General features: G+C 38.0%; 1 protein-coding gene across 1 annotated transcript; it reads left to right on the top strand.

The window, feature by feature from the left end:
• Positions 1-1,492: 1,492 nt before the first annotated feature.
• Positions 1,493-19,704, top strand: LOC140241034 (multivesicular body subunit 12B-like). The gene is made up of 9 exons (XM_072320804.1): positions 1,493-1,527; positions 3,384-3,487; positions 6,116-6,217; positions 7,614-7,710; positions 8,518-8,650; positions 12,157-12,300; positions 18,016-18,134; positions 18,645-18,706; positions 19,484-19,704. The coding sequence occupies exons 2-9, from the start codon at positions 3,416-3,418 to the stop codon at positions 19,595-19,597; spliced, it is 843 nt and encodes a 280-aa protein (XP_072176905.1). The 5' UTR covers positions 1,493-1,527; positions 3,384-3,415; the 3' UTR covers positions 19,598-19,704.
• Positions 19,705-24,991: the final 5,287 nt, after the last annotated feature.

The following is a 24,991-nucleotide window of genomic DNA, read 5'->3' as shown; positions in this document are numbered from 1 at the left end:
ACGCGTCATCACTTTCGCCCCCCATTTTTTTTTCTTTTTTTTTTTTCCCCAAACGTTGAAGTAAAAAAACCCGGAAGTTGAACAAGAAGTTGCGCTGAAGGTTTTTTTTTTTTTTTTTTTTTTTTTTTTTTTTTTTTTTTTTTTTTGCTATTCAGCTCATGAAAACCCGGAAGTGCCCACCCCCTCCCCCCCCCCCCCCACACACACACACACATTCACTTTTTAAAATTTGAAAACATAGCGCCGGCCGTGAGTATGCAGTGGAATGAAAATGCTAATTTCTGCATCAAAGTTCTCACAGAATTAAACTGGTTACTTTTTAAACTGTATGATATTGTCACATCATATGTCTCTGGTATATATATATATATATATATATATATATATATAGTCTAGGTCCAAACATGTTGCGAATTCACGTATTGGCTCCAATATAACGAAGAATCAAGAAATGAAATAGTAATGCATTATTTCGCCAATAAAGAATTAGTTTATTTTACTCAAATTTTTAGTGGCCTCCTCAAGAAGGTGGATGCCACCGAAAATTTGAGAACAATATGAACTCGCTCTTTATTGGCGAAATAATGCATTACAGTGCACTCCCGTTACAACGAACACGGTTATAACGAAATTTCGTTATAACGAAGTAAAACTTCTGGTCCCAAAATTATCACCATTAAAGTCTATGGTACAAAATTCGCTTATAACAAACACGGTTATAGCGAAATTTCCGTTATAACGAAGTCTTTTCCGAGCGCCACAGACAAAGAAAAACAAGAGAAATGTGCTCCGTTATAACGAAATGCGAATTGCTTTCGAAAATACGTAGCGGAACAAGCCTTTACAGCGTCTCTGCATGGGCAAATGCTTCACATCACTACGTGCTCGCTCCTTGTGTCACGCACAGTTTCTGAAGGGAGCGTTTAATATAGTAATACAATAACCCCAAGGCACATTTTACATAGCTTTCCAGTGTATGCTAAAGATTCAACAAACAGAATATGATATATATGCATGGTTTCCTTGTTTTCGTTATATATTGTATTGTTCGGTTATAACGAAATTTCGTTATAACGAAAGAAAACTGCCGGTCCCGAGCATTTCGTTATAACGGGAGTGCACTGTACTAGTTTATTTCTTGATTCTTCGTTATATATTTCGTGTTTCACTTTATTTCATTTCATATGTTGTCCATTTGTCCACATGCTAATTTTTACAAAAATACACGATACATCCTAAGACATTTACAGGCTACATATTTGCCAGCATTGTATTTTATAATCCACTAATAGTATACATTTTTACACTGAACTTGAGTAACTGCGCTGCGATGATGTGTCATATCCGGAAATGGCTTTCTTCCGGCTGGTATCGTCGTGAAGTTTCGTAGTCGTCGTTTCCGTACGTGCGCGATGCGGCGGTTGAATTCTGTATATCCGCCCAAACAAATACAAAGATCTTTAAATATAGTACAGTGTAATACTGTACTACAGTATACAGATTGCGGAGCGGAAAGGCGAAAAGTGGGTAAGTGGTTCGTATTGCACCTCCTTGAGGTGATTTCTAAATCTTATATTCTAGCAAATTATTGATGCGACTACTGGTAATAAATTTCAAATTTCATACGGGCCCTGGACCATGTTTTCGTTTATTTTTGGACGTGGAATGTAAGATGTGATGTGTAAAATGTAGACGATTTTGGACGAGAGTGTCGATTACTAACGACATAACGTATACGGGAGTAGGTGGGACTGTAATAATGTTCTCCTCTGTGAATAGTCTCTCAGTATGAAGCTACATGTACGGTATAGAATAATACAGTATGCACGTCTTGGACTTGAGTTATTCTGGTACAAGTCAGATTTATCGTCACATCAACGATGAGTTCGAGATCTATTAATATTTCCTAGTCCTACAAAGCTTACTGGTCCTTTGAAAGATAGCCAGATATGGCCTCAAATATCAATTAAAAGCGTTTTTCTGGACCCCCCCCCCCCAAAAAAAAAAAAAAAAAAAAAAATGCATCTGAAAAGAAAAATAGATCTAGAGAAAAATCCCAACAGTAGATTAGGCCATGACGGCTTCGCTTAGTTTTATTATGACCAATCGCGTAGAAAACCTCTAGGGCCTATACAGAGATTAAAAGAACACAACCTCGAGTCAGAGATATGAATTTATGAAACTGTGTGATGATATTTTCAAACAGAGAAATCAGAAATAACTCCTTACTAGACATCGATCAAGTTCTCATGACATCTAACAGTTAGATAATAGGGCCTACTTATGGATTTTGTTTTCCCCCCCGTTTTTTTTACATTGTCACCAAGTAATTATTTTCATGCGTAACGTTATGGGACAGACCTAGCCCGACCAGACGCCATGCGAAGCAAGTTATACAGTAACTGGGCTGTATAGTTAGGGCAAAACCATTACTAATCATTATGAAAATAATGGTGTAAAGTCTCATGAAGTCCTCACTGAAAGTCAATCAGTTGTAAATACTTTGGAGAGATCAGTCATATAATTTTGAACATAGAGGTTTGATTTACCTTTGTGGGATCATGGGAGCAGTGATTTAGATAGTGTCCAAGAGGTCACATTTGATACATGTACACTGTATCTGTATGCGTAGGTTTGTTGTACCGTACCACAAAACATCCTACCATATAAAATTTTCGCAATAAAGCCTAAAATATAAGGAGATTTTGACAGTATTTTTTTTTCAATAAACAGTAAAGTATCTGTAAATGGTTTAGTTTGGAAACATTTCTATGATAACTATTGTTCACATTTTGTATATATAGTTAGCAACACATAACATTGATTTTACTGATTCAAATTTGTACAGTGGTTGTTTCTATCCCTAACTCACATTTTAGAACTATTTAAAGCACTAATGGAAGGTTTTTGTTTGATCTGCAAAATGGTAAATTTAAAGGGTGTGTACAGTTCTGGTCGAGGTGAGGATTTAGCTTTTAACGTTTTGCGAGATATTCAGAAACCACTCTGTGAGATGTCAAAGAGCATGCAATTTTAAGGGGTATCAAAAGTTTATTTGATGAAAATCGGTTTGGAAATGGCCAAGATATCCAAAAACAAGGTGAAACAAAGAGATCCTAATAAAAGGCGTGGCCTGTTGCCTTTTATTATTATTATCACTTTTTTGGATATCTCAGCCATTTGAAAACCAATTTTCATCAAATAAATGTTGAATCCTTCTTAAAATTACATGCTCTTTCATATTTCATAAGAGGTTTCTCATTATCTCACTTAGGAATGTTCAAAACATGAATCCCCACCTCAACCAGTACCACTGTACTGTACAGTCCCTTTAATATGCCTTTAATGTTACTCCATTTATTCCCCCCCCCCCCCCCAACAAGGTGCTAAAATCTACAGGTAATTGACAGACAGTATGGCTGATGATCCAATCACAGGAATCTGTATTTTGGCCGACAAGAATAGATGCCCTGAAGGATATCAAGTGGTAAGGAAAAACTCTTTGCTTATTAACACCTGTTGAGGACGAGTCCCTAATGTACTCGGGCAAATGGCTATGGGAAATGTGTGTCGTAGCAAAATGAAACAGCCTCAACGAGTTAAAGTGGAAATTCACCTCAAAAATATATAAAGCTTAAAAGAAAGAGAATTTGTTTTAAAAATCCTTACAGAACATTGCAAAAACAACAAAATTCAGATAAGAAATAAACAAGAAATGATGTTTGCAAATTTCACATTTCTGCGGAAAATATTTCTTGACGTCCTTATAAATATTCAAATGAGTGAGTTAATGGTGCATACCCTCATATTAATCATTCATGTACCACCTGTATGCTATAAAATTCAGAAAAATTGATATTTTTATCTTATACAGGTTAAAGCATAGGCCTACATGTTGTATGTATTCCCGTACCAAAATATTTCAGAGTTAACATTTGTTCTAATTTTGGGTGGTTTTAAGGCAAGTTTGTTTTTTTTTTCATTCATACAGCTGATGTTATGAGATTTTTGTCATTTTTGTCCATGAAGTGAATAAGAAATTATGAGAGCATGATATCAACTTGCCGATGTGATGGACAGGTCAAGAACGATTTTTTTTGAACAATTTTGAAATTTTAGCATGTCAAAGTTTTTTTTTCTTAAATTCAATTTCGATCATTTTTGCACTGTTCTGGAGGGAGTATATTTCTCTTTCTTATGAGAGTGATTAACTTGTGGAGTGAATTTCTTAACTTTCATAGGCTATGCCATCCAGCAGCTTATCACAAAGATGAATTTGACCTGTTTGCTTAACTAAGTTTGAGGGGGAACATGGTTATTCTCAGCAGCTGTTGCGAAAGAAATGGCCTGTATTAAAGGAGGTGTAGAATAATCAGAACTGAGTTAGAATTAACAGCAGAGTTTTGTGTCAGATCACTCTGCACAATATGTTCTCCAAGGCTTAAAAAAAACTTCTCTCCCTCTCTCACATGCCTTTTCTGTGTAATGTACAATTCATACTCGATATAATAAACAATACAGAATTCTAATTATATCAAGCATAATTCAGGGTCCCTATGCCAGCTGTGCTTTCAATTTTGTGTAGGTCCATCCAGGTTTAGTTCTAATTAGTGTTTTGTATTGTGTTCTCGCTATGAATAATTTCGACTATCATTTCTATTAAAAGGTAATATATTACAAAATATTGTTGGTTTATGATAGGTATTTTCATTCAGTTTCTCTTTTTGTGAACATACACTGTAAGGTGGAAATGAATTCAATTTGATTAGTTGATAATATATTGTGAGTCAGTACCTTCAAGAGATTTTCATAAGTAATTTTTAATTAGTGAATGGAACAAACGGACAATCAAATTACACTGTACAAGTAGAAGAAGATACACCTCGTTTTGCTGATGGGAGGCACTATTGATAGTACTTGTCAGCCAACAAATGAAATTGGCATTAATTGAACCATATCAATATGTGGAGTATGCTGGTATTACAGAGTATTATGCAACATTTTGATAGCTTATTGATTTAGGATGTCCAACCAAACTTAATGACAGGATTGTGCAATCACATAATTTGGTATATTCATTATGTTTTTACAGCTATGTAGAAAAATGTGGTGCAGTATGTTCTAGCCCTGCTTTCAACTACACAAATGTACACAAAGTGCTTCATGAAATTGCGTAGTATATGATTAATGAAGAGAGGTGTACTGTACATATTTCCAGACAATTTATTGATTAGGCCTGATAAAGCACACAATACCTGTATGTCTATTCTCTATTTGCAGTGTGCATTTGACAAAATTTCTCCTTGAGTATACATACACCATGTAATTGCAAAATGTGCTATACATGTGGACAACTTTGTGTCTATTTCTCATTGTGAGCATATGAGCATGCAAACCTTTTCAATGGATTGTCCAATTGTTTTATGATACAGTCTGTGTTTCCTGTCAGACAACATAGTTATATTCCATGTGTGGGTTTGTGGTTTCTGTCAGTGGTCCACAATTTTGTGTTGAGTCAAGTCATCACCTGTACCAGGATGTAGCAAGTTGTGTTATGTTTATCCCCCGGTCTGGCAAATGCCATGAGCTTTGAAGCTGCTGATAAAATAGGGGTTTAAAGTTCCAAAGGTTTTTTTTTTTCTGATCATGAACTAGTTCGACTGTTTAAGGTTTGTGCCTGGATGTGATTATTACATTGTAGCAAGTACGAAAACAGGAAACAAGTATGAAAACAGGAAATTGTTTTAAGATGGAATATAAGAAAATATCCCTACTTGTTGTACCTAGTAATGGTGTTGGTGCAGTAAATCTACATAGTATGTGATTCCCAATATTGTTGAAATTTTTGTGCAACATTTGAGAATGTGGAGACTTTTAAAGTCATGATGGTTACAAACAGCAGAGGGAATGTGGATCTCTGGCGTAATGATGCCTGCAGAATAATGTTGACGAATCATTATGCAGCTTTGAAAAGCTTTTGCCATCCACCGACAATTTGATGTATGCATGAGGATATTGGTTTTGCCCTGACGTAGCATGAGGATGTTGGTTTACCCTGACATGGCATGAAGATGTTGATTTTGCCCTGATGTAGCATTCTATCCTCGTTTTTCAGATTGAAACGACAACGGACAACCAGGATGCGGACCTGTGGAAGGATAAAGTGTTGAGGAAGAAGGTCACACGGTATCTGTGCTACACAAAGAAAATCAATCCAGTGAGTATGATGGTATTGAATGAGTTCAATAGAGTTCATGAGATTTCAATGAGTAATGAAAATGTATGAGTAAATTGTACCCTATCGTTGGTAGGTGTAAAACAAAGTGTGATGAACTTAACGTGAGATTCATGCTCAATTCCACACGTATGTGGCAGAAGACTTCAAATGACGGGTTCCCATTAACAAAACTGGGTAACGTGAATGACTGATTTTTTTTTTCTTGTTACTTCTCAGTTTTATGCATTCTTTAAATCCTTAAACAGTCCACTAGACTATAAAGAAAGTTGAATGAGCAGAAAAAAAGCCAGCTCACAATACAAGTGAAATGTTTCAAAGCATCAGACCCATGACTGTGCAGACAAAAATATGCAAACATTTTAAAATCAAACATAGCAAATTATGCCTTCTGCAATGGTTTATAGATTGTTGATATTAGATTTGGATCCATAAACATGGATCTGAATATCAAGTCCTCAATGTAACAAGTAGCAAATCAAACACAGCAGAACACAACATCTGAGTGTCTTATCTAGGGAAGCACATGTACCGATTAGAATGCAGAACCCCTTTATGTTTAAAAGCCTGTGAAACTTACTTTTGCTCAAACAGTTCAAAGGGGAAAGTTGCAGGGCTGCCATGTGTTTAACAGCAATCCAAATCCATAATCCTCCATGCTGAGAGAAAAGGGAGCATCCAGAAGAGTGATTGTTATGTCTTTGCTGAGGTGATAGTATCAGGGTTGTTGTTTTTTTTTTTCTTTTCAGGATACACTTCATTTGATGATAGTTAGCAAATTTGTAAGACAAAGGTTCTACCACTGGTCTTCTCTTGTTGCTTTAAATCTTGCATCTCATTAATTCTGTCAACAGGGAATTTTATGTTTATAAATGAATAATTGATGTTTGTTTGTTGTGTTGTGATGTTGTGATTATAATGTATCATGTTTCGGTTAAATGTTCTGATAATTATGTTGATTTAGATATATTGAGAAGATATATGAAGATGACTGATGAGTTGTAAACGAAGGAGAATAATGTAGAAGATAAAGGTGTTGATTAGAAGAGAGAAGATTTGTTTGAATGCTGAATTCTTGATGATAATTATTATGATTATAAGATTAATTTAAACCATTAAATTAAATGATATATATGTAAGATGTATTATGAATATAACAGATATCATTTTTATCTTCTGCAACAATTATTGGAATATATATTTTTGCTTGATGTTATTTGTAATTTGTCACGCATATGTTGTTCATTGAACAATTGTTATCTGTGTTTATGTCTTGTATGTAACACTGGTGGAAGGCGCATTTCCACATTCGCATTGTGGACAATAAAACACTAAATTCAATTCAATTCAATTCAATTCAGTCACTTTTGCATTGCAGCTGGCGGGAAACAATGTCCTGGTTGATGTCATGGTCATCAAGGAGAACGAAGCCATTCCAGCTGGCTACTCCTGTTTGGGGACAACATATGACTCGGGTATGTGTTGAACAGTATCTTGTGGCTGTGTTTTAGCCGGGCCACTTGTAAGCTGTTTGATCAGTCCTGATTAACAGTGATTTTTTGAAAATGGGGCTATTTCAAAGAGCAATAGTTGATGATAAGGAAAGCACTTAGAACATACTTGCCAACTAGTAAGATTTTATCAGATTCTGTAAGATTTTTTAAGTAAAAAATAGCAAAATCAGATTTTCTGTCAGAGAAATCAGATTTTTGAAAAATATTTAGATATACCTTTCATGTGTATTTTCTGAGGATTGAACCGAAAGTAAGATTTTTAACTTCAGTTTGCATATAAAATAAGATTTTTGCAATCCATGAGTAAGATATTTCATCTTGAAATGTTGGCAGGTATGTTAGAATGATGATAAAAACTGGGTACCTACTGGTCTGACAGACAGGTCGGGCCAGTAGAAAACATTGGTTGAACAGTGTGCAGCCCTGCACTATACATTAGCCTAAAATTGTTCTGAGGAGGCATTGTAAGTTTCCAGTACATATACCGTACATTCCCAGCCCTTGTTCATTTGCTGTATTATTTCAGTCAGTCAGAGACCGGGTTTATGTTTTTAGTGTAAATTGGGGTTCGCCCTACTGCAACCAGTGCCGAAAGAAAAAGACACCTCCACCATTTATCCTTCCCCCACCCCTTCCCCTTCCCCTCCCCTTCCCTCCCCTTCCCCTCCCCTTCCCCTCCCCTATCCCCCACCCCTTTCCCCACCCCTTCCCCTTCCCCCCTTCCCCTTACCCCCTTACCCCCTTCCCCCTTCCCATTTGACACTTCAGGCGAAGCAGTGCTGAAGAAGAAGCTCCTCGTGATTAAGCTGTTCAACCGGAACTCCACCCAACAAGCGGTCAGCGAGATATTTCTCACCTCCGGCAAGACCAAGACTAAACCTGTTGAGGTTACTCCTAGAGGGTGAGTAGTCAAGATGACCTTGCCTTTGTCAGCGGTATTTTCCATCCCCCAATTAGCAATAATGCCCTCTGTGGCTCAGTAACAGAGAGAGAGCTTCGTAAATGGCGCTTGGTATATTTTGGACGATTTGCATCACGATCACAATGCAGATCATATGCATGGGCAGTTACAAGTTCTAAAGAACATTTCCCATTTGCTCTCTGAAGTGCCTGTCAGCAGTACCAAGTGTGAGTATTGCACGTAAAAGCATGAAGAGTGCATTACATGCAAGCCATATTTGGACACGATGTGCATGACAGACAGGCCAGTGGGTGGGGACAACAAACCTTATTGGAACAAGCAACAGTGGCAAAGTTCCCTTGTCCTTTTTTCATGAGTTGTGCGATGGGCTTCTGCAGATCGTTTAAGTAAACACAAGAGGGCGACATACAAGGATACGGACACACAAGAAATGGACAAGAGCCTTGTCTATGCCTTTGGTTGTCTCAGCATGTCTCCACAGAGAAAGAAGTAGAATGCAACACTCTTGTGTGTAAAAACTCTGTGCAGTTAAACACAAGACTTATTAGTTTTTGGATCATAATGCAAAAATTTACTGTATTCACCACCATTCTCACACATACACAAACACATCAAAAGAAGAAGAAGAAGAGGAAGAAGAAAAAAGGTCACACAGCTCAAAATTGGTCATTTTAAATCTCAGAACTGTGCATGCATTAACAATGACTAGAGCTTGCCCTTGGATGCCTTTGCCTGGCTTATTTCTGCAAGTTGAGCAATGGGGTAAATATAGAAAGTTGATTGAGTTTCAGCATTCTGTTCATGAGGCTAATTATCAACTGTTGTTGCAGAGATTATGCTAAAATATCTGTGCAACATGATCCATAGAAAAAGGAAAGGAAGATCTACGTGTACAAGGATTGATGATAAGCGGGCAATTAAAAACCTAACCTATGTTCCCACAAACCCAAAAGAGCAAAATCACCTGAAATAACAAAATTTTGAAAGTAATAATCTGGCCGGAAATCTTTGCTCGAGGATTACGGCTCAGTCACTGTAGTCAAAGGTTATTCAATGCTAAGATAGCATGAGAGCATAAGTAGAACCCTAGAACTTCCTTCTAGCTTCCTGAACCCTGGCTGCAGTAAACTTTATACTTCATGCTGGCGATGCTTACATTTGCATGCATTGTGCCCGTACTTCTATGCCTCGCCCTCAAAGAATGCAAGAGATATCATTTTCATGCAACAAACTAAAACCTCAAGGTGTCAATCCTACTGGGAGTTGTTCTTGTAGCCTTTAAAGGGTACCTCTTCGAATGGACTTCATTTCTACTACAGCATATCGTCGCTGGGGCGACAAGACCTCGTATCTCAAAAATGTCAAATGTTCAGGAGAACCAAAAAACATGGCGGCCAAAGCACTATACTGAATTGGATAGCCGTTCCTTTGACATGCCGTGGTGGCTTCATTTTTGGGGTAAGACAGCTGGGATTTGGACAGGACATCACTTAACCGATTATTTGACCACTAATGCAAAAAAGTCATTTTCACCAAAATTTGAGATACAAGGTCTTGTCACCCCAGCGACGATATGATGAATAATATGTTCACGAGCCGCAAATCAACTTTCAAGCAATTCACTCATCTCAAAAGTTCCTGCCGACTCCACATAAGGGCAAAATTTCTGCAATAGCTCACCGGGTTGGCTCAGAAATGATGCAGCACTCGATGCAATCTATGCAACATAGAGTGATATCTGTATCAATGGCCCTTGCATGAACTGCAGTTGCAACCACTGCATATGCATATGTGTGCATTCTCATAACAGAAATCATAGCCATGTTACAGAAATTTCAGTGGCATTTGTGTTTTTCTAATGCAGAAAGAGTCAAATAAAAGTCTTGCACCGCCTAGCAGTCCCCTTCAAATATAAAATTCCATACCACAAATCTAGTGAGCTGTAATGCATGGACTCGAAATAATGAATGCAATGGAAGGAGTTCCATTAAAAATTTGCAGTGCAATAATAAAGTCTTCAAATTTATATGCAAAGTTGGTGTGGGAATAATGAAATTAGCTTGCAAATCTCCTATTAGTTTGCACAGAGAGAAAAAAAAAAACACTTTTATTTTCCTTGCAGCCATCATTTGCCAGGGTATTTCTACATAGAAAAACAAAATTTAAAAAGGTTGATAGGAAGGATATGAGCTCTTTGATTTGATTTCCTGTCTGAATTTATAAACATACAAAGTGAAGAGTTTTATGCACGGATCAGACAGAGACCAGTTCTGCCGTGGTGTTATTGTAAACTCATTGTATGTGCAGCTGCTGTGTGAGGTTGCCATCAACATCTTCGTTATGTGAAAATATGCAGAAGTTTAACTCTTTATGTGCCACGTTCGCACGTCCGACTCAGTCGACGGCGTGCCAGCTTTGCATATCCTGCTCAAACGCACAATCCCGCCCAAGCCGATCGATAAATCACCAAGTGGCGCAGTACAATGAAAACGTTTCTCGCACTTTCGTTCCTCTCACATATAGCTTGCATTTTATGTAGTGATTGACTAACAAGCGGTGTTCCCCACTGGATTTAGGTGTAAATCTTAAGTTTCTGTCACTGTTTTATGTGCAATAGTCATGCCTTTACAGTAATTTAGCTATGCGAGTCATTGGAAAGAAAAACAATTGTAGATTTGTCATACACATTGCATCATAGCAAAGCTGGGCATTTTCTCTACAATTTTACTCACTGTACGTCCAGTTGAACAAAAATCTATAGAAGTAACATAGATTTGAAAGACAGAATGTTTTCTCAAAGCATGCCATCGTTGGTGTCTCAGAATAATGTGGCACACGTGGGTTTCCACAGTGGTGCATAAAGAGTTAAAGGAGAATGGAACAGATGAAGTGTGGATTGTTGAGTGAATGCAGCAATGCTCATAGAACACATCAGAGAAGTTTGTGCATTTAATCATAGAATCTATGAAAAAGTGATTTAAATGTTTTTATGCTGTCATTGCTGGATTAGAGAACTACAACAGTATGTGTCATCACTGCAAAAGAAAATGATATGAATAAAGTATGTGTATATAAGGAATTCAACATATTTTCACATTTCTAGAACAATGAAAGATCATTTAAATTCAACATTCCATCCTTTTTCTTTCTTTGTCTTGTCTTAGGGTCTGATCTTGATGAAATCTCTAGGATTCTGGTTTTGCTTTTAAGGTTTCCTTTGTAATATGAAAGTCAATTTAGACATGGTGTGTACTTTAATTCTTGGCAAACAGCAAACCCAGTTCTTCTGTGCTATACATTTGTCTTTTTGTCAGTAGTCATTCAATATTTGTGATACTCAGTTTTAAAATTTGGTGAGTATTACCTTCACAACCTGCTTCTATATGTTGATACATTTGGACATTGGTCATGACCATCAGCTTATCCAATCCAGTCAAGTTTCATTTTTTTGTTTTTGTTTATCCTTCCCATTTAATGCTTGACAGGGATATCAATGGAATTAACCTGTTCCTTAGAATGTCCACCCTGAAGCCATTGACCCCAGTGACCCCAGAGAGTGGCCCCGCTCTCCGCAAGGCACCGATCCCAGCCCCGCGACAGAACCTTCTGCAGCCACCAGCTTCCTCAGGGTAAGTCTGCAGAGGGTTTGGTGGCTTGGTCTGCAGAAATTTGAGAAAAAAAAATATTACTGTCTTGGAAGTAAAATGATAACTGCAGTCACACTCTGAAACTATGCATAGCTTTGCTACCCGGTACATAGTTCTGTGTGGTTTGGGCAAATTGACGGCAAACTTTCGTTTGACGGTAAACTTCTCGAGAAGTTACTAGCAAAACTTCTTGCAAAACTAGGAGTAGTTTTGCACAGTGTGGCCAAGCATGGCTTTAACATCGAGAAGTTCATTTCAAGTTGTTTGCCTATATTGCAAATTATTCTGTCTGCTGTTGCATGTTTACATTTTTAATACTTATTATTCAAGTAGGGTGTGCAGTTATTACCTATGTGGATCATGCATGTTTAGAGACTGAAACTATGGGTAGTTTCACATCATTCAAACTATGCATAGTTTTGTGTAGTCTGACCGCGGCTAAAGCAATTGTGCTCTATCACAAATCTCAGGATGTTTAACTCTTTATGTGCCATGGTGGAAACCCTCTGTGTGCCACGTTATTCTGAGACACGAAGGTAGTCATGCTTTGAGAAAGAATTTGGTTTTTCCAATTTGTATAACTTCTACAAAGTTCTGTTAAGGTGGACACAATAGTAAGCATTGTTAAAGAGGAATGCCAATCTTTGCTTCGATATAAATTGTATGACAAATCCATTTTCAATTTTTCTTTTGAATGACCAGTTGCTACATTACTGTAAAGGCATGACTTTTGCACATAAAACTGTAACAGAAACTTAGAATATACACGCAAATCTAGTTGGGAACACCACTTGATTGCCAATCACCACATATAGAATGCAAGCTGTATGTGAGAGGAATAAAAGCGTGAGAAACGCTTTCATTGTACCACGGGATTAGCGATTTATCGATCGGTTTAAGCGGCTTTGTGTATTGAGCAGAATATGCGAAGTTGGCACGCCGTCGACTGAGTCGGACGTGCGAACGTGGCACATAAAGAGTTAATGCAGTATAAATAGAAATTTCTTGGGCTGTTCATTCACCTGTGTTATGGGTGTCCATTCCTGGCATTCACTTCATTCATCAAATAGTTTAAAGTGTGTTGACAGATTTGTGGTGTAAATTACATTTCTACAATGGTTTGTTTACCCTTCTTATTTTTCTTTCCACAGATATTCCCACACATACTGTTATGGGTATGTCTGTTCGTCTGAATTTCTGTGTGAGGAATACATACATGTATCTTTTCGCCTTCTTATTCATGCTATACCTTTTGATAATTTACTTGATACTGGAATGAAATTGCTGTGAGCTGTTTAGAACCCACTTGTGTGTGATTCACCAGACTGTACTTGTGGGAATGCTTCTAGCTGTTGTAGCACTCTTGTGATAAAGCCCATAGACTGAAATATAATGTATATGCACCCCCTTTTCTGATATCCCAGCCCCCAATACCTACATTGTATCTGGAAGCAGTCAATGCATACATAGTGATTTCATAGAATCAATCTTGTTGAGATTCTGGTACGTCATGCTAAGTGGTGTATAAAGCCTTACAGTCGTGGCGAGTGGTTTGTGCGGCATGGAGACGAACGCAACACGCTGCCTCCCCCCATTCTGTATCAAATATTGTGACACCGAATGAGAATAGCGCTGGCTCAGTGGGTCAGCGAACACACGCTGGAGTCTAAATCACCTGACCCAAAATGGCTGTCCGAGCCACGAGAGTTTCTGATCAGTGCTGAATGGACGCACACTCACAGTGCGCATGCGCATGAAGAGAGGCCAAAAGAGCCACGCGTCTTCTGGCCTCTCTCCTCCAATCACTGCAGCTCGCGGCCACAATGTTTGTGTATGATGCGTACACACACACACACACACACGTGTCAATGGCAGCACTGTCTCACACATTAACTGGATAGCACTGCAGTCTGGCATTGCGCAATTGCATGCACAAATTTTGTTTGTTCGGAAGAGTTACTCAATAACGTACCATTAGGGGTGACGATCGTCTGACTTAAAGATGATCAAAATGAATATGTGTGTGAGCAGTGTACTGTAGCCACACTGCTCCTTCCTACCCTACTTAACCTGTTCCTCCCGCAATTCTCTTAGAACCTTCAGTGCTACCAAATGAGATTCTTTTTGCCTGTCAACAAAGAATGGACAGATTGGTAATCTACCTGTGTTAAAGCAGTAAAGCAGTACAGTACTCTCCGGGTAATCGGGTATTGCTTTAACAGGTGCTTCGCTTATTTGGGTGGTAATGTCAAAATCAGTTCCAATGCACATTATAATTACCTGATAATCGGGTTGCCTGTCCGCATGAATGGGTAAATAACTTTCTTCTAATCGAATTTCTACCCACATTTTATTTCAGACATATCACTTTAAGAAATCATGAATGTCAAATTTTCCATGGCTAATCGCATTCTCTGCTTAAATTGCAAAGAAAACCAATCATTTGGGGAGCGATTAAACACGAAAACATAATGTACACGTACCGACTTGACACACGTAAACGAACATCACACATGTAGCTGGCACTCACAATTGCATAGACAGACAGGAGTTGAACACACTTACGCTCCTCCCTTGCTCTGCAACAACACTCACCATACGAGAAGTTTGCAATGAAAATCAGGCCATGCACCAGCTCCATAAGTTTACTTTTCCCCAGTCACTTCTCGAAAAGTAACCTGACGTTCTACGTGACTAGTGCACGCAAAGAGACATGTTCATTTTCGGAAAATGCATACGTGTTAGCGCGGAGTCTATAGTCAAAACTACAATATTAATATCTGCATGCATAGCATTAAACTAAAGCTAATCAATGAAATAGATTGATTAAGTTAAGTTACTTGATAAACATTGAAATTAAAAGCCTGCCCTTGGTCCCATAGGTGTGTTTACTTTCTCAGTGTGCTACCAAGAATCCTAATGCCAAATCCATCAACCTTTCAAAACTTGTCAAAATTTTAGTTCTGGTCAATTCCATCCAACAAAGTGAAAATTTTGAATTCTCTTTATGATTGCGGAGTGCAACCACATCTGTTGCAAAACTAGCTTTTGAATTTAACCAAAGTTTGTTACCAGCATTAGGTTGCAAAAAAGCAAAACAAAACAAAAAATAACAACAAGAACAACAAAACCTTTGCAGAGCATCCTTGGAAGAAGCTCACGAATACATGTTTCACACCGACAGCCACTGACAGAATCCAAGGAATTTCATTGGTAGAAGTGACCTACTGAATTATTCAGTTTATAGAGTGATGCATCGGCTGGGCTCTCTCCCTCTCTCAAAAAGCCCTTGGTCCTGCTCCTCGTGTGAGACTTTTGGTGCCAGGAACAGCATAAGGGCCTTTGAAAAAGACACTTATAAAAAATGCAAAATAGGCTTTGAGAAGAGGTGATCACCGGTCATTCTGTGAGAGAAGACGATTATATGCAGAAAAGAGCTTTATTGACTCAACTTTAGAACAGGGAGGGAAATATTATCACTTGTTTGTTGAAATCAAACCTGTGCGGGATATCAAGCATACTTCCTTTCTGTTTTGCCAAACAGGATTCAACTGATACTGCAATCTGAAATATTCCCAGAATCTACGAAAATGAACAGATGAAAAACATTACTTGAGCTACAGATAACTTCCGGTACTTTTGGGAGCTTAGCTCCGTGCACGTGCAGGACAGAGCTAGTTATTTTGATTGTTTGTGTGTTCGGCTTGGTTTCGTTTTCTCCCTTGTGAAATGTGACTTGTTGGTTAACTAAAGGTGTGCATGTACTGTGCATATGTACTGTAGGCATGAAGTAAAATGTACAAAGGTCCAGGTAGTGGTGTTTTTCTGCGCCCAGCTTACATAATTTGCAGAGGTATTCCCCACCCCCTCCCCTTGTTACATTAGGGAGCTTTAGATTTTAGACGCGCGGATGTTCAAAGGAAAAAAACATGCTCTGAGCGTGTGCAGAAGCGCGCGTTGAATTGATCTATTTTTAGCATGCGTCGCCTGAGTTTTTCACTACGCGTACTGGGCTATTTTTACGTCCGCACAATTTGCAACGCAGAGAACTACTGTACGAGCTGAAATTTTCGCGTACAGATATTTTCGCGAATTGCTACTAGGAGAACATTTTCACGTGTTGTTCATTTCGCGGTTGCGAGGTCTAACTGTGCTTATCTGTTTGCACGTTGTTATTTTCGCGGTTCAAAGGCGATTCGCGAAATTCGCGAAAATAAAACCACCGCGAAAATTTCAGCTCGTACAGTACTTCATGCACCGATCATATGGGGCGCGATTTTATTTTTCATACGTTGCGTCCCAGCGTAATCTAAAGCTGCTTTTCAACGCGACGCAGGGGAGAGGAGAACGCGTCCAGCGCACTCGTCGTCTCAAATGTCCGCGCGTCAAAATCTAAAGCTTTCTTGAAACTGAACAAAGAGGTGTACAAAATTCAATGATTTATTGTGTGTAAAGCCAAAGTTGCATATTGTTACATAGGGTATTGTTTTTACCACCAAGTATGGATGTTTTGTTGTTTTTTTATTGGGCTGTTCCCTACAATGTACATGTATCTTTTTTTTGGTGCACGTCAGGAGACCAACACCCACGAGTCATACAGCTCTGCCTCACAAGTCATACAGCCCATGAGTTATACAGCTCACGAGTTATACAGCCCAATAGTTTGACGCTAAGCTAACAAGGCCCACGAGACCAACGCATTAAGCTCTGTGTTGTATCTGTCGAACTCATGGGCCGGATGACTCATGAGCTGTATGACTCATGGACCTGTTTTCAATGTCGAAATTTGTGGGCTGTATGACTAGTGGGTGTCGGTCCAATTTGGATGACCCCTTTTTTTTGGGGGGGGGGGATGGGAGATGGGTATGGATAGGGGACTTACAGAAGATAGCAGTGAGAGAATCATGTTTAATGTTACTCTGCTGAAGTGAAAGACAATTTCTTGTGCATGCTATGAAACAAAAGAGGTCTGCCACTTCTATAGATAATGTACCAATCAAGAATGGTCTCTTTGTATAGACATCACAGGATAAGGAAATCTACACCCTGGTAGTCATACAATTATGAGACCGAAAAGATTTGCAGTGACTGTATATAGGGGTATTGGTGACAAAGCGTGTTATGATTTGCTGACAACCAAGTGATGAAAACTTCTATGTGTACAATTAGGCTCAGGATTTTAGCCTTCCATACCTTAGGAGTGAGTCTCCTTTATATCAAAATACAAGTAATTTCCTCATTTACCTGAATTCTTCTCATCATTAAGAAAAGTGAACTGTACAGTCAACCTCATACATTCCTCATTACCAAAGTCCAAAGTGCCTTTTGAAGCATCAGTCAATCCACTACTTTTAATAGCTAGTACATGTATATCTTGAATGTTATGGATTCCTTTTGTATGTTCCCAACATGTAGTAATCTTTCAGTGAAGTGCATACTGTACCTAGGCTTGATAACTTATGAACATTTATGGGAGAATTAAATGGTAAAATGAACACCAAAATCAAGATTGTTCAGAGCTGAAGGGGTGCCAGTTTTCAGGCTGAAGCCTGAATTTAGGCCCTGGCAGTATCAAAGTTTGAGTCGTTTCATGTGCAAAGTAGCTTCATCTATGTATATCAGGCCCTCTTTTTCATGCTAATTAGCATCACTAGAGCTGGTTTTTGTCTTTTTCTGACGTGTTTGTGGGTTATCCAGTTTGCCGCAGCAGTCGTCGATGACACAGCTGCCTTACTCGTGGGACAATGCCAGGACGAGACGACAGTCTACTCTTCGGACGTCACATAGCCTCAGCACGGAGCACGATGTTCTCTCAGGCAAGACTGTGCTACTCTTAATAAGACTGTTCCAGAATGTTCCATGAAATACATGTACCAGTATTTATTCTTAGTATTGCCCCTCTTCGCAACTTTACTACAAGTTATATGAAGTTTTCACTTTTGTGCGGCACATGGTGTCCGAACAACATGGCCCAAAGTTTTAGACTGAGCAACCCCGGGTTTGGTAACAAGAGGCAAAAATAGTTGTGGCATTCTCATGCTTTCATTGTACCTTCTAACAACTGTTTGCATACAATGTCCTAAAAAAAATGTCAATACAAGGTCAAAGGTAAAGTTAATGCTATTGCCCTGTTGTGTTGCGATAACTCCCATATGCCATTGAGGACGGCCGATTTTGCTACAACATGCATTTCCTATAGACACTCGCCCGAGTATCGGGACTCATCCTCAACAGGTTAAGTGACCAATGCCTGGATTCAAAGGTTGAAAATTTCTTGTTGGTGCTTATTAGATATGGTATTTTTACTCCTTTTTTTTTCTTGGCAGCCATCGAAGGAGTTCCATTTCGAATCAGCTCAGTGTTGCAGTCCGTGACGAACATGTCAAATGTGAGTAAAACAAAAATCTTGATGTTAATTCTCTTTATAACTTAGGATGTGGACCTCGCTAGCAACATTCAGACTCAAGCACGTGAGAAAAATATATTCCCTTTGGTGCTGTTGGTCTAAGGAATAGAACGTACAAATAACAAAAGGGGATAAATCATTGATATTTGAAATAGATAGAGAAAAATATTCCCTTTGTTGCTCTTGGTCTGAAAAATAAAACATTTATATTAAACACAAATAGAAGAGGAAAGGTTGTTAATGATTGATTCCCCCCCCCCCCCCATTCCAGCACCAGAACTTTCAGGTGTATTCCTGACATACACAGTGCAGCAATGTCTGCAAAACGTCTCTTTTAGATGAGTTTCAAGAGTGGTTTCACTCCATGTTCAAATTGACCTTACAAAAAGTTTTGAACTTCTCAAAAATTACCTGTGATCAACTTAATTGCCATGACTGACCTTAAGATCTGGTAAAATTTGAGGTGATCACCATGTTTACTCCATGATTCAGACAATGCTTTCAACAGTGGTGCAGATTGTGATCCGTGATCTGTGATTGAATAAAAATTCCATGATCATCTACAATTAAATGGCCCAATTATGGCATGCGTAGTTAATCACATGACAGTGGAAATGAGCCATTACCACAAGATACTGATAAAGACCCTTTCGTAGTGAAGTCAAATCCAAGCTGACTAAAAGTGGTAGATTTTCACAGTTGATATGACAGATTTGTGATGTGATTTTGTCTTCTACTGTTTTTGAAAAATATTCTCAGTTTGACGTACCGCCAATTACCTACAAGTCAGCTGTTGACATCAACTCCCAGTTCAGCTACGACTTTAACTTTGAGGAGCAGACGAAGCAACGATTAACGATGTGTGACTCGTGATGACAAACTTTGTGATTAGACGGAAACACGTATCTCGCACAAGCAGCAGAATGGGTCCTACCATGTCACTAGGAGACTCTCTCCCTTCAGGACAAGTTGATGCTGTAGTCACCGGTAGAACAATTTTTAAAGGGATGGTACCGTTTCGGTTGAGATGGGGCTTCAGGTTTCCAATATTTTTGTATGATGATTTTTCTGAGATAATGCGAAACCTCTTATGAGTTATGAAAAAGCATGTAATTAATCTATTTTTATATGAATTCAAAGTTTGATGAAATTTGGGTTTGAAATGGCTGAGATATCCAAATCAAAGCAATCGTATTAAAAAGGGGACCCACCTTTTATCACCGTGATGATAAGGATGTTATGTTGTCCCTTAAGCCATAATGTTCGAGGCATCTTAATGCCCTTATCATTCTCACCTAACATTATTAGGATCCCTTTGCTTTACATTGTTTTTTTTTTTTTGATATCTCAGCCAAATCAAAACCGATTTTCAATAAATAAACCTTGAATGAATTTCCTTAGAATTGCATGCTTTTTTACATTTCATAAAGTGGTTTCTAAGTATCTTGCAAAAAGTTAAAAGCTGAATTCTTGCCCGAACCAATACTGTACCATCCTTTTAACCCTTTCTGTGCCAGGAACTTTCAACAGTTTGTCCAGCACTATGGGGTTGTTGGTGCCAGGTAGCACCCAAAGCACACTAAGGCCCGAATTCACGAAGGTGGTACAAATGAAACCATGGTTTAAACCATGGACAAAAACCATGGAGCGCCAAGTGTCGCACGGAATATTTCGTTACGAAATTGGTCATTTCGTCTACAAAATGAGCGTTGCGTTAACGAAATTATCATTTTGTGGACGAAATGTTCATTTAGTTACAAAATGTTGTCATTTCATTACAAAATAATCATTTCATCGACGAAATGACTGATTTCGTAATGTTAGATATTCCATGCGACACTTGGCGCTCCATGGTTTTTGTCCATGGTTTAAACCATGGTTTCCTTTGTACCACCTTCGTGAATTCGGGTCTAAGGGTTCAAAAAGAGAGAGTGTAGTTGCAACTGCAAACTGAAATGCAGGTCTTGGTCTGCTGGATCCTGATTGGCTGAGAGAAAAGTTGCAGTTAGTTTTTCAACTTTTTAAGTCCGTAGTGACCTTGTGGCAATGATGCTATGTGGCAACATTACAGAAATGTCTATGTTCAGACATTGTTATTTAGTCTCACCAACATAAGTCTTAATTTTTCTTGCTATGTTTTGTTTGTAATTGTTGTAAAACAAGATGCTGAAATAGCTAGCTACATCAGAGGTGGATGCAGTGTAGGTAAGCAAGGTTTATGTGAGGAGCAAACTTTATTTTGCAAAGAATTATTTCAGTTGCTAGTAAATGAATGGTATTGATTGTGCATGTGTAATGCAGGAGAAATATTGTCTCATTGAATGACGTGGTGGGTAGTAGCATTTTGTAGGACTATAAAATGGTTGCCATTTCTCCAGTAGCTTCACATTTGAGTCTTGCTTACTCATCGGTGTCACGCCTCAACCATAGGCAATGTTTACCACTCCTTGCCATATTCCGTTTAGTCAAGGGGTTTAGAGTGCCAGAGGGCACATTTACCTGTACAGTGTTCCCTTCCAATCTTCTGGATTCACATGGACCCTGTACAACCCCCACAAGGTGCTGTTGGCCATAGGTTTACAGGGAAAGGTCATCCTGATGTATTGCTTTGTATAAAAACAGAAATATTGTGAGTATATCACAGATATATAGGACAAAAATCACACTCGTACACACGTACACAATGCATCTTGTATTTATTAGCTGTAAAAGGTTAAAGAGTAAGTCAGATTAGACACTTTCTGCGATTTAGATGAGCACTTCTCTACACTATTCGGTTTGTGCAAAAGAATTCAGCTAGCGTCATTTTTTTTTTTTTTTTTTTTTTTAATACAGATTTTTCTTTTCCAGACCTGTACATAATATGCACGCATTAAGATCAACAATTTGCATGTCCTCTTGAAAGTCAGTGGATTAAATTCTGTATGTGCCCAAATATTTCAAGAAAAATTGGTGAAATTTCTAAGACGTATAAAACAAGTACAAGGTGTAGATGCTCAACATTTAGATCATGGAGTTGCCAATTTGTCTTTCTGTCAAAAGTTGTACATTTTGTACATTTTTATATGTGTGTCATTTAAAAAAAAAACAACAATTCACTCAAAAATAAAGTTAATACTCTGATTTTCTTTTATCATATAAAGCAACATAACATCAGGATGGAATTTCCCTGTAAAGCATCATAACATCAGGATGGAATTTCCCTTTAAATGTGGAAGAAAAAAAAAGCACATTCCACTTTTGAGCATATGAACCAGACTGTAGATTGGTTATTGTGGAATAGTGGGATTGCATGTTGAATGTTGGTTTTGTGTTTTACCTACTTAAAGTAGCAGTGTCAGTGTTTGTAGCTCCTTCCAGTATATATTCTGTGAAGTAAACACATGCGAGTATGAATCCATAAATATAGTTTTGAAATTATGAGGTTATAGAATGTATTCATAGAGTCTGATAATTAACTTTTTTATTCTTAAAAAAAAAAGTATGAAACATAATCTGCATTAATAAACTACCACCATTGTACCCTGATAAAATCCCAAACATTGAAGTTTAGAAAACTGCAGAGTAAGGTGCTTTGGGTTTGATACTAAAAAAAAAAAAAAAAAAAAAAAAAAAAATGTACATGTATATTGTTGAAAGATGAAAATTTTGATATCAAAGCTTTTCCTGTTTGACTATGGAAGTCACAGAATGTTTTGAAATAGTAAACAGTTAGTCTTTACAGTGTGTAGGAAACCAATACTTTCAGATGAATTTCTCTTGTTAGAGTGCTTGACATATTTGATTTATTCATTGCAAATTTGAGCTAAATTGGACAAGGAGTGAGGAAGCTACAGCTTTCTGAATAAATGAACTGTAGAGGGCGACAAATTAACTGGGGTGGAACTTGTGGACAATTGTCCATTCATTTTCTACTCAAAAATAATTTCAGTGTTTTAAAAAGTTACAAAATGCGAAATTCTATAAATTAAACCTTGAAGACATGTCCACAATTATGTCAGAAGCTGTCTGCTGCCCTCTACTGACTGTTGATGTTATCAAAGCTGGGATTTCCCTACTCCTTGCCCGATTTTGCTCACTCTTGCAGTGATTAATTTGGACATATCAAGCATTAATTAAGAATAACTTGGCATGAAGGTATTGGATACGAAATCTACCCGCAAGTTTGAATATCTAACCTGCTCTGAAACTTGGTAGATGATTTGCTCAGCTTTTTTGATGTGGTGGATCTGCATTCTTCCCGTTTATGTGATAAGTCTCTGAAAATCAAGTGAGTCTAGTGATTTATCATCGGATCAGGATAACTCTAAGATTCCTTTATCACTGAATGTAATATTTGGACCCTGTAGGGTCCGTGATTAGTTAATCTTGGTGATGGATGATGGATATGCTTTTTCGTTATGACAATGACAAAGAAAAAAAAATCTTACAGTGCACTCCCATTATAACAAAGTCCTAGGGACCTACAGTTTTCTTTCGTTATATCACAGTTTTGTTACAGCCGAACAGTTGAGCACTATAGAGATATATATAGATGATAATTCGGGGACTGGAATTTTACTTCACGGTATCAAGAGTTTCATTATAACTGTGTTTGTTATTACGGGAGTGCACTGTGTGTGACTGTTGTGGAAGCAATAGAGTAGAAAACAATCCGATATTGCTCTAGGGCAAGTTAATTTTGCAGTCAGATATCAGAAGTAACTAAAGCAAAGTAGCATACAATATGCATGTACATAAGCACAAGTACACATGTATCCGTGTTTATGCGTGTATGCCTGTTAATTTATTCAGGAATACGAGTATGGAAATCAACTATCTAGGCGTTTTCACATCAGCCCGATGTTTCCAAATAGCGCGCTATTTTCTGACTTGGGAAATTTTCCCGATAGCGAAATAGCGCGCCATTTGATAATGTGAACACAAATTAGCGCGCTAATTGTATCGCTCTAATCGAGAAAATTTCTCGACTCCAACTCGGGAAATTTCTGAAATAGCGGGATAGTAGCGCGCTATTTGATAATGTGAAAACGACTCGAGAAATTAGCGCGATGAATCCCATCATGCCTAGCGTGTGTGACCCAAAAGATCGAGGCAAACTGCACACAAATCATGAGGAATTTTTGAGAGGGCACACACATTACTGATGCTGTTTGCACATACTCAGCTGTCGAATTAGCTATTTTAAAATTTTTAAATATTCGGGCTACCCCCTCTTCGGGCTGATGTGAATAAGAAATGAAATAGCGCTCTAATTCGCAATCGCGGAAAATATTTCGAGCTTGGATTTCTATCGGGCTGATGTGAAAACGCCTATTGAACAAAATCAAGCATGTCTGTTGAATTTACATGTGAGCTTAACTAGGAATGTGGGTACGAGTATCAACTGTCAGATGCGAATCAAACACAAATCAGACACTCTGGAATACCAAGATTATACAGGAATTTTATGTATGTGCATGTATTTATTTCCATCTCGTACATTTGTATTTGTTTGTTTGTTTATTCTCATAAAAAGAATACATGGGGCCTTTCCTGACAAGAAGTGAAGAGTAATATAATGATATTCAGCCATTTATAATTTCGCCCAAATCAATTCCAGACATTTTCCTCTTTTTTTTTTTTTCAAACCTGGTTTCTGCAGGTATGGTATCTTTTTCCTGTTTAAAATCCACTTGATTTGTACAAATATGCGTCTATGCACATGCTAGCAGTAAGCTGGAATGAGTACATTTTCTTGCCTCAAATCATTACCCGTTGTACAGTAGCAGAGTAATTTCATATAATGAATGGAGTAAAAGCTTTGCTTCTTTGGTGATCGCTGCTTTGATTATCACATATTGATCGAAGTACTTTCGGTCTTCTGTCTCCATTATGTCCTGATATCCTAGAAATGCATGCAATGATGTTAGTCTCTGTAAGATAATTGATCAGAAAAAAAAAAAAAATCTGTCATAAATTTTCCTTGCATATCTGTGTATGTTAAAAGATCTTGAGTTTCATTGTCACGGATTGATTGCCAGAAGCATGTCGTTATTGCCATGGGGCACACATAGCTGGACAAATACGTTAATCAGCAGTTCGTGTATTTTGGAAGCAGATCCCGTCCAGCATTCTTCAAACTGTTTAGGGTTTCCAAGAAGAGACGTCATGTGGACATGGGAGGGTTAAAAGTTTTTGCCTTTTACCCTACTCAACCTATCACATCCTCATATAATTTTTGTCGTAAAAAAAAAACAGCAAAAAACAAACAAGCAAAACAAAATT

The sequence above is a fragment of the Diadema setosum genome, chromosome 17 (genome assembly GCF_964275005.1).
Source record: "Diadema setosum chromosome 17, eeDiaSeto1, whole genome shotgun sequence".
Classification (NCBI taxonomy): domain Eukaryota; kingdom Metazoa; phylum Echinodermata; class Echinoidea; order Diadematoida; family Diadematidae; genus Diadema; species Diadema setosum.
Note: the sequence above shows the minus strand (reverse complement) of the source record. Positions and strands in the feature narration are given on the sequence as shown.

Coding starts and splice junctions, on each gene's coding strand:
- LOC140241034 (XM_072320804.1), top strand. CDS start 3,416: ATGGCTGATGATCCAATCACAGGAATCTGTATTTTGGCCGACAAGAAT. Junction 3,488..6,115: donor GCCCTGAAGGATATCAAGTG/GTAAGGAAAAAC, acceptor CTCGTTTTTCAG/ATTGAAACGACAACGGACAA. Junction 18,135..18,644: donor GGAGCACGATGTTCTCTCAG/GCAAGACTGTGC, acceptor TTTTCTTGGCAG/CCATCGAAGGAGTTCCATTT.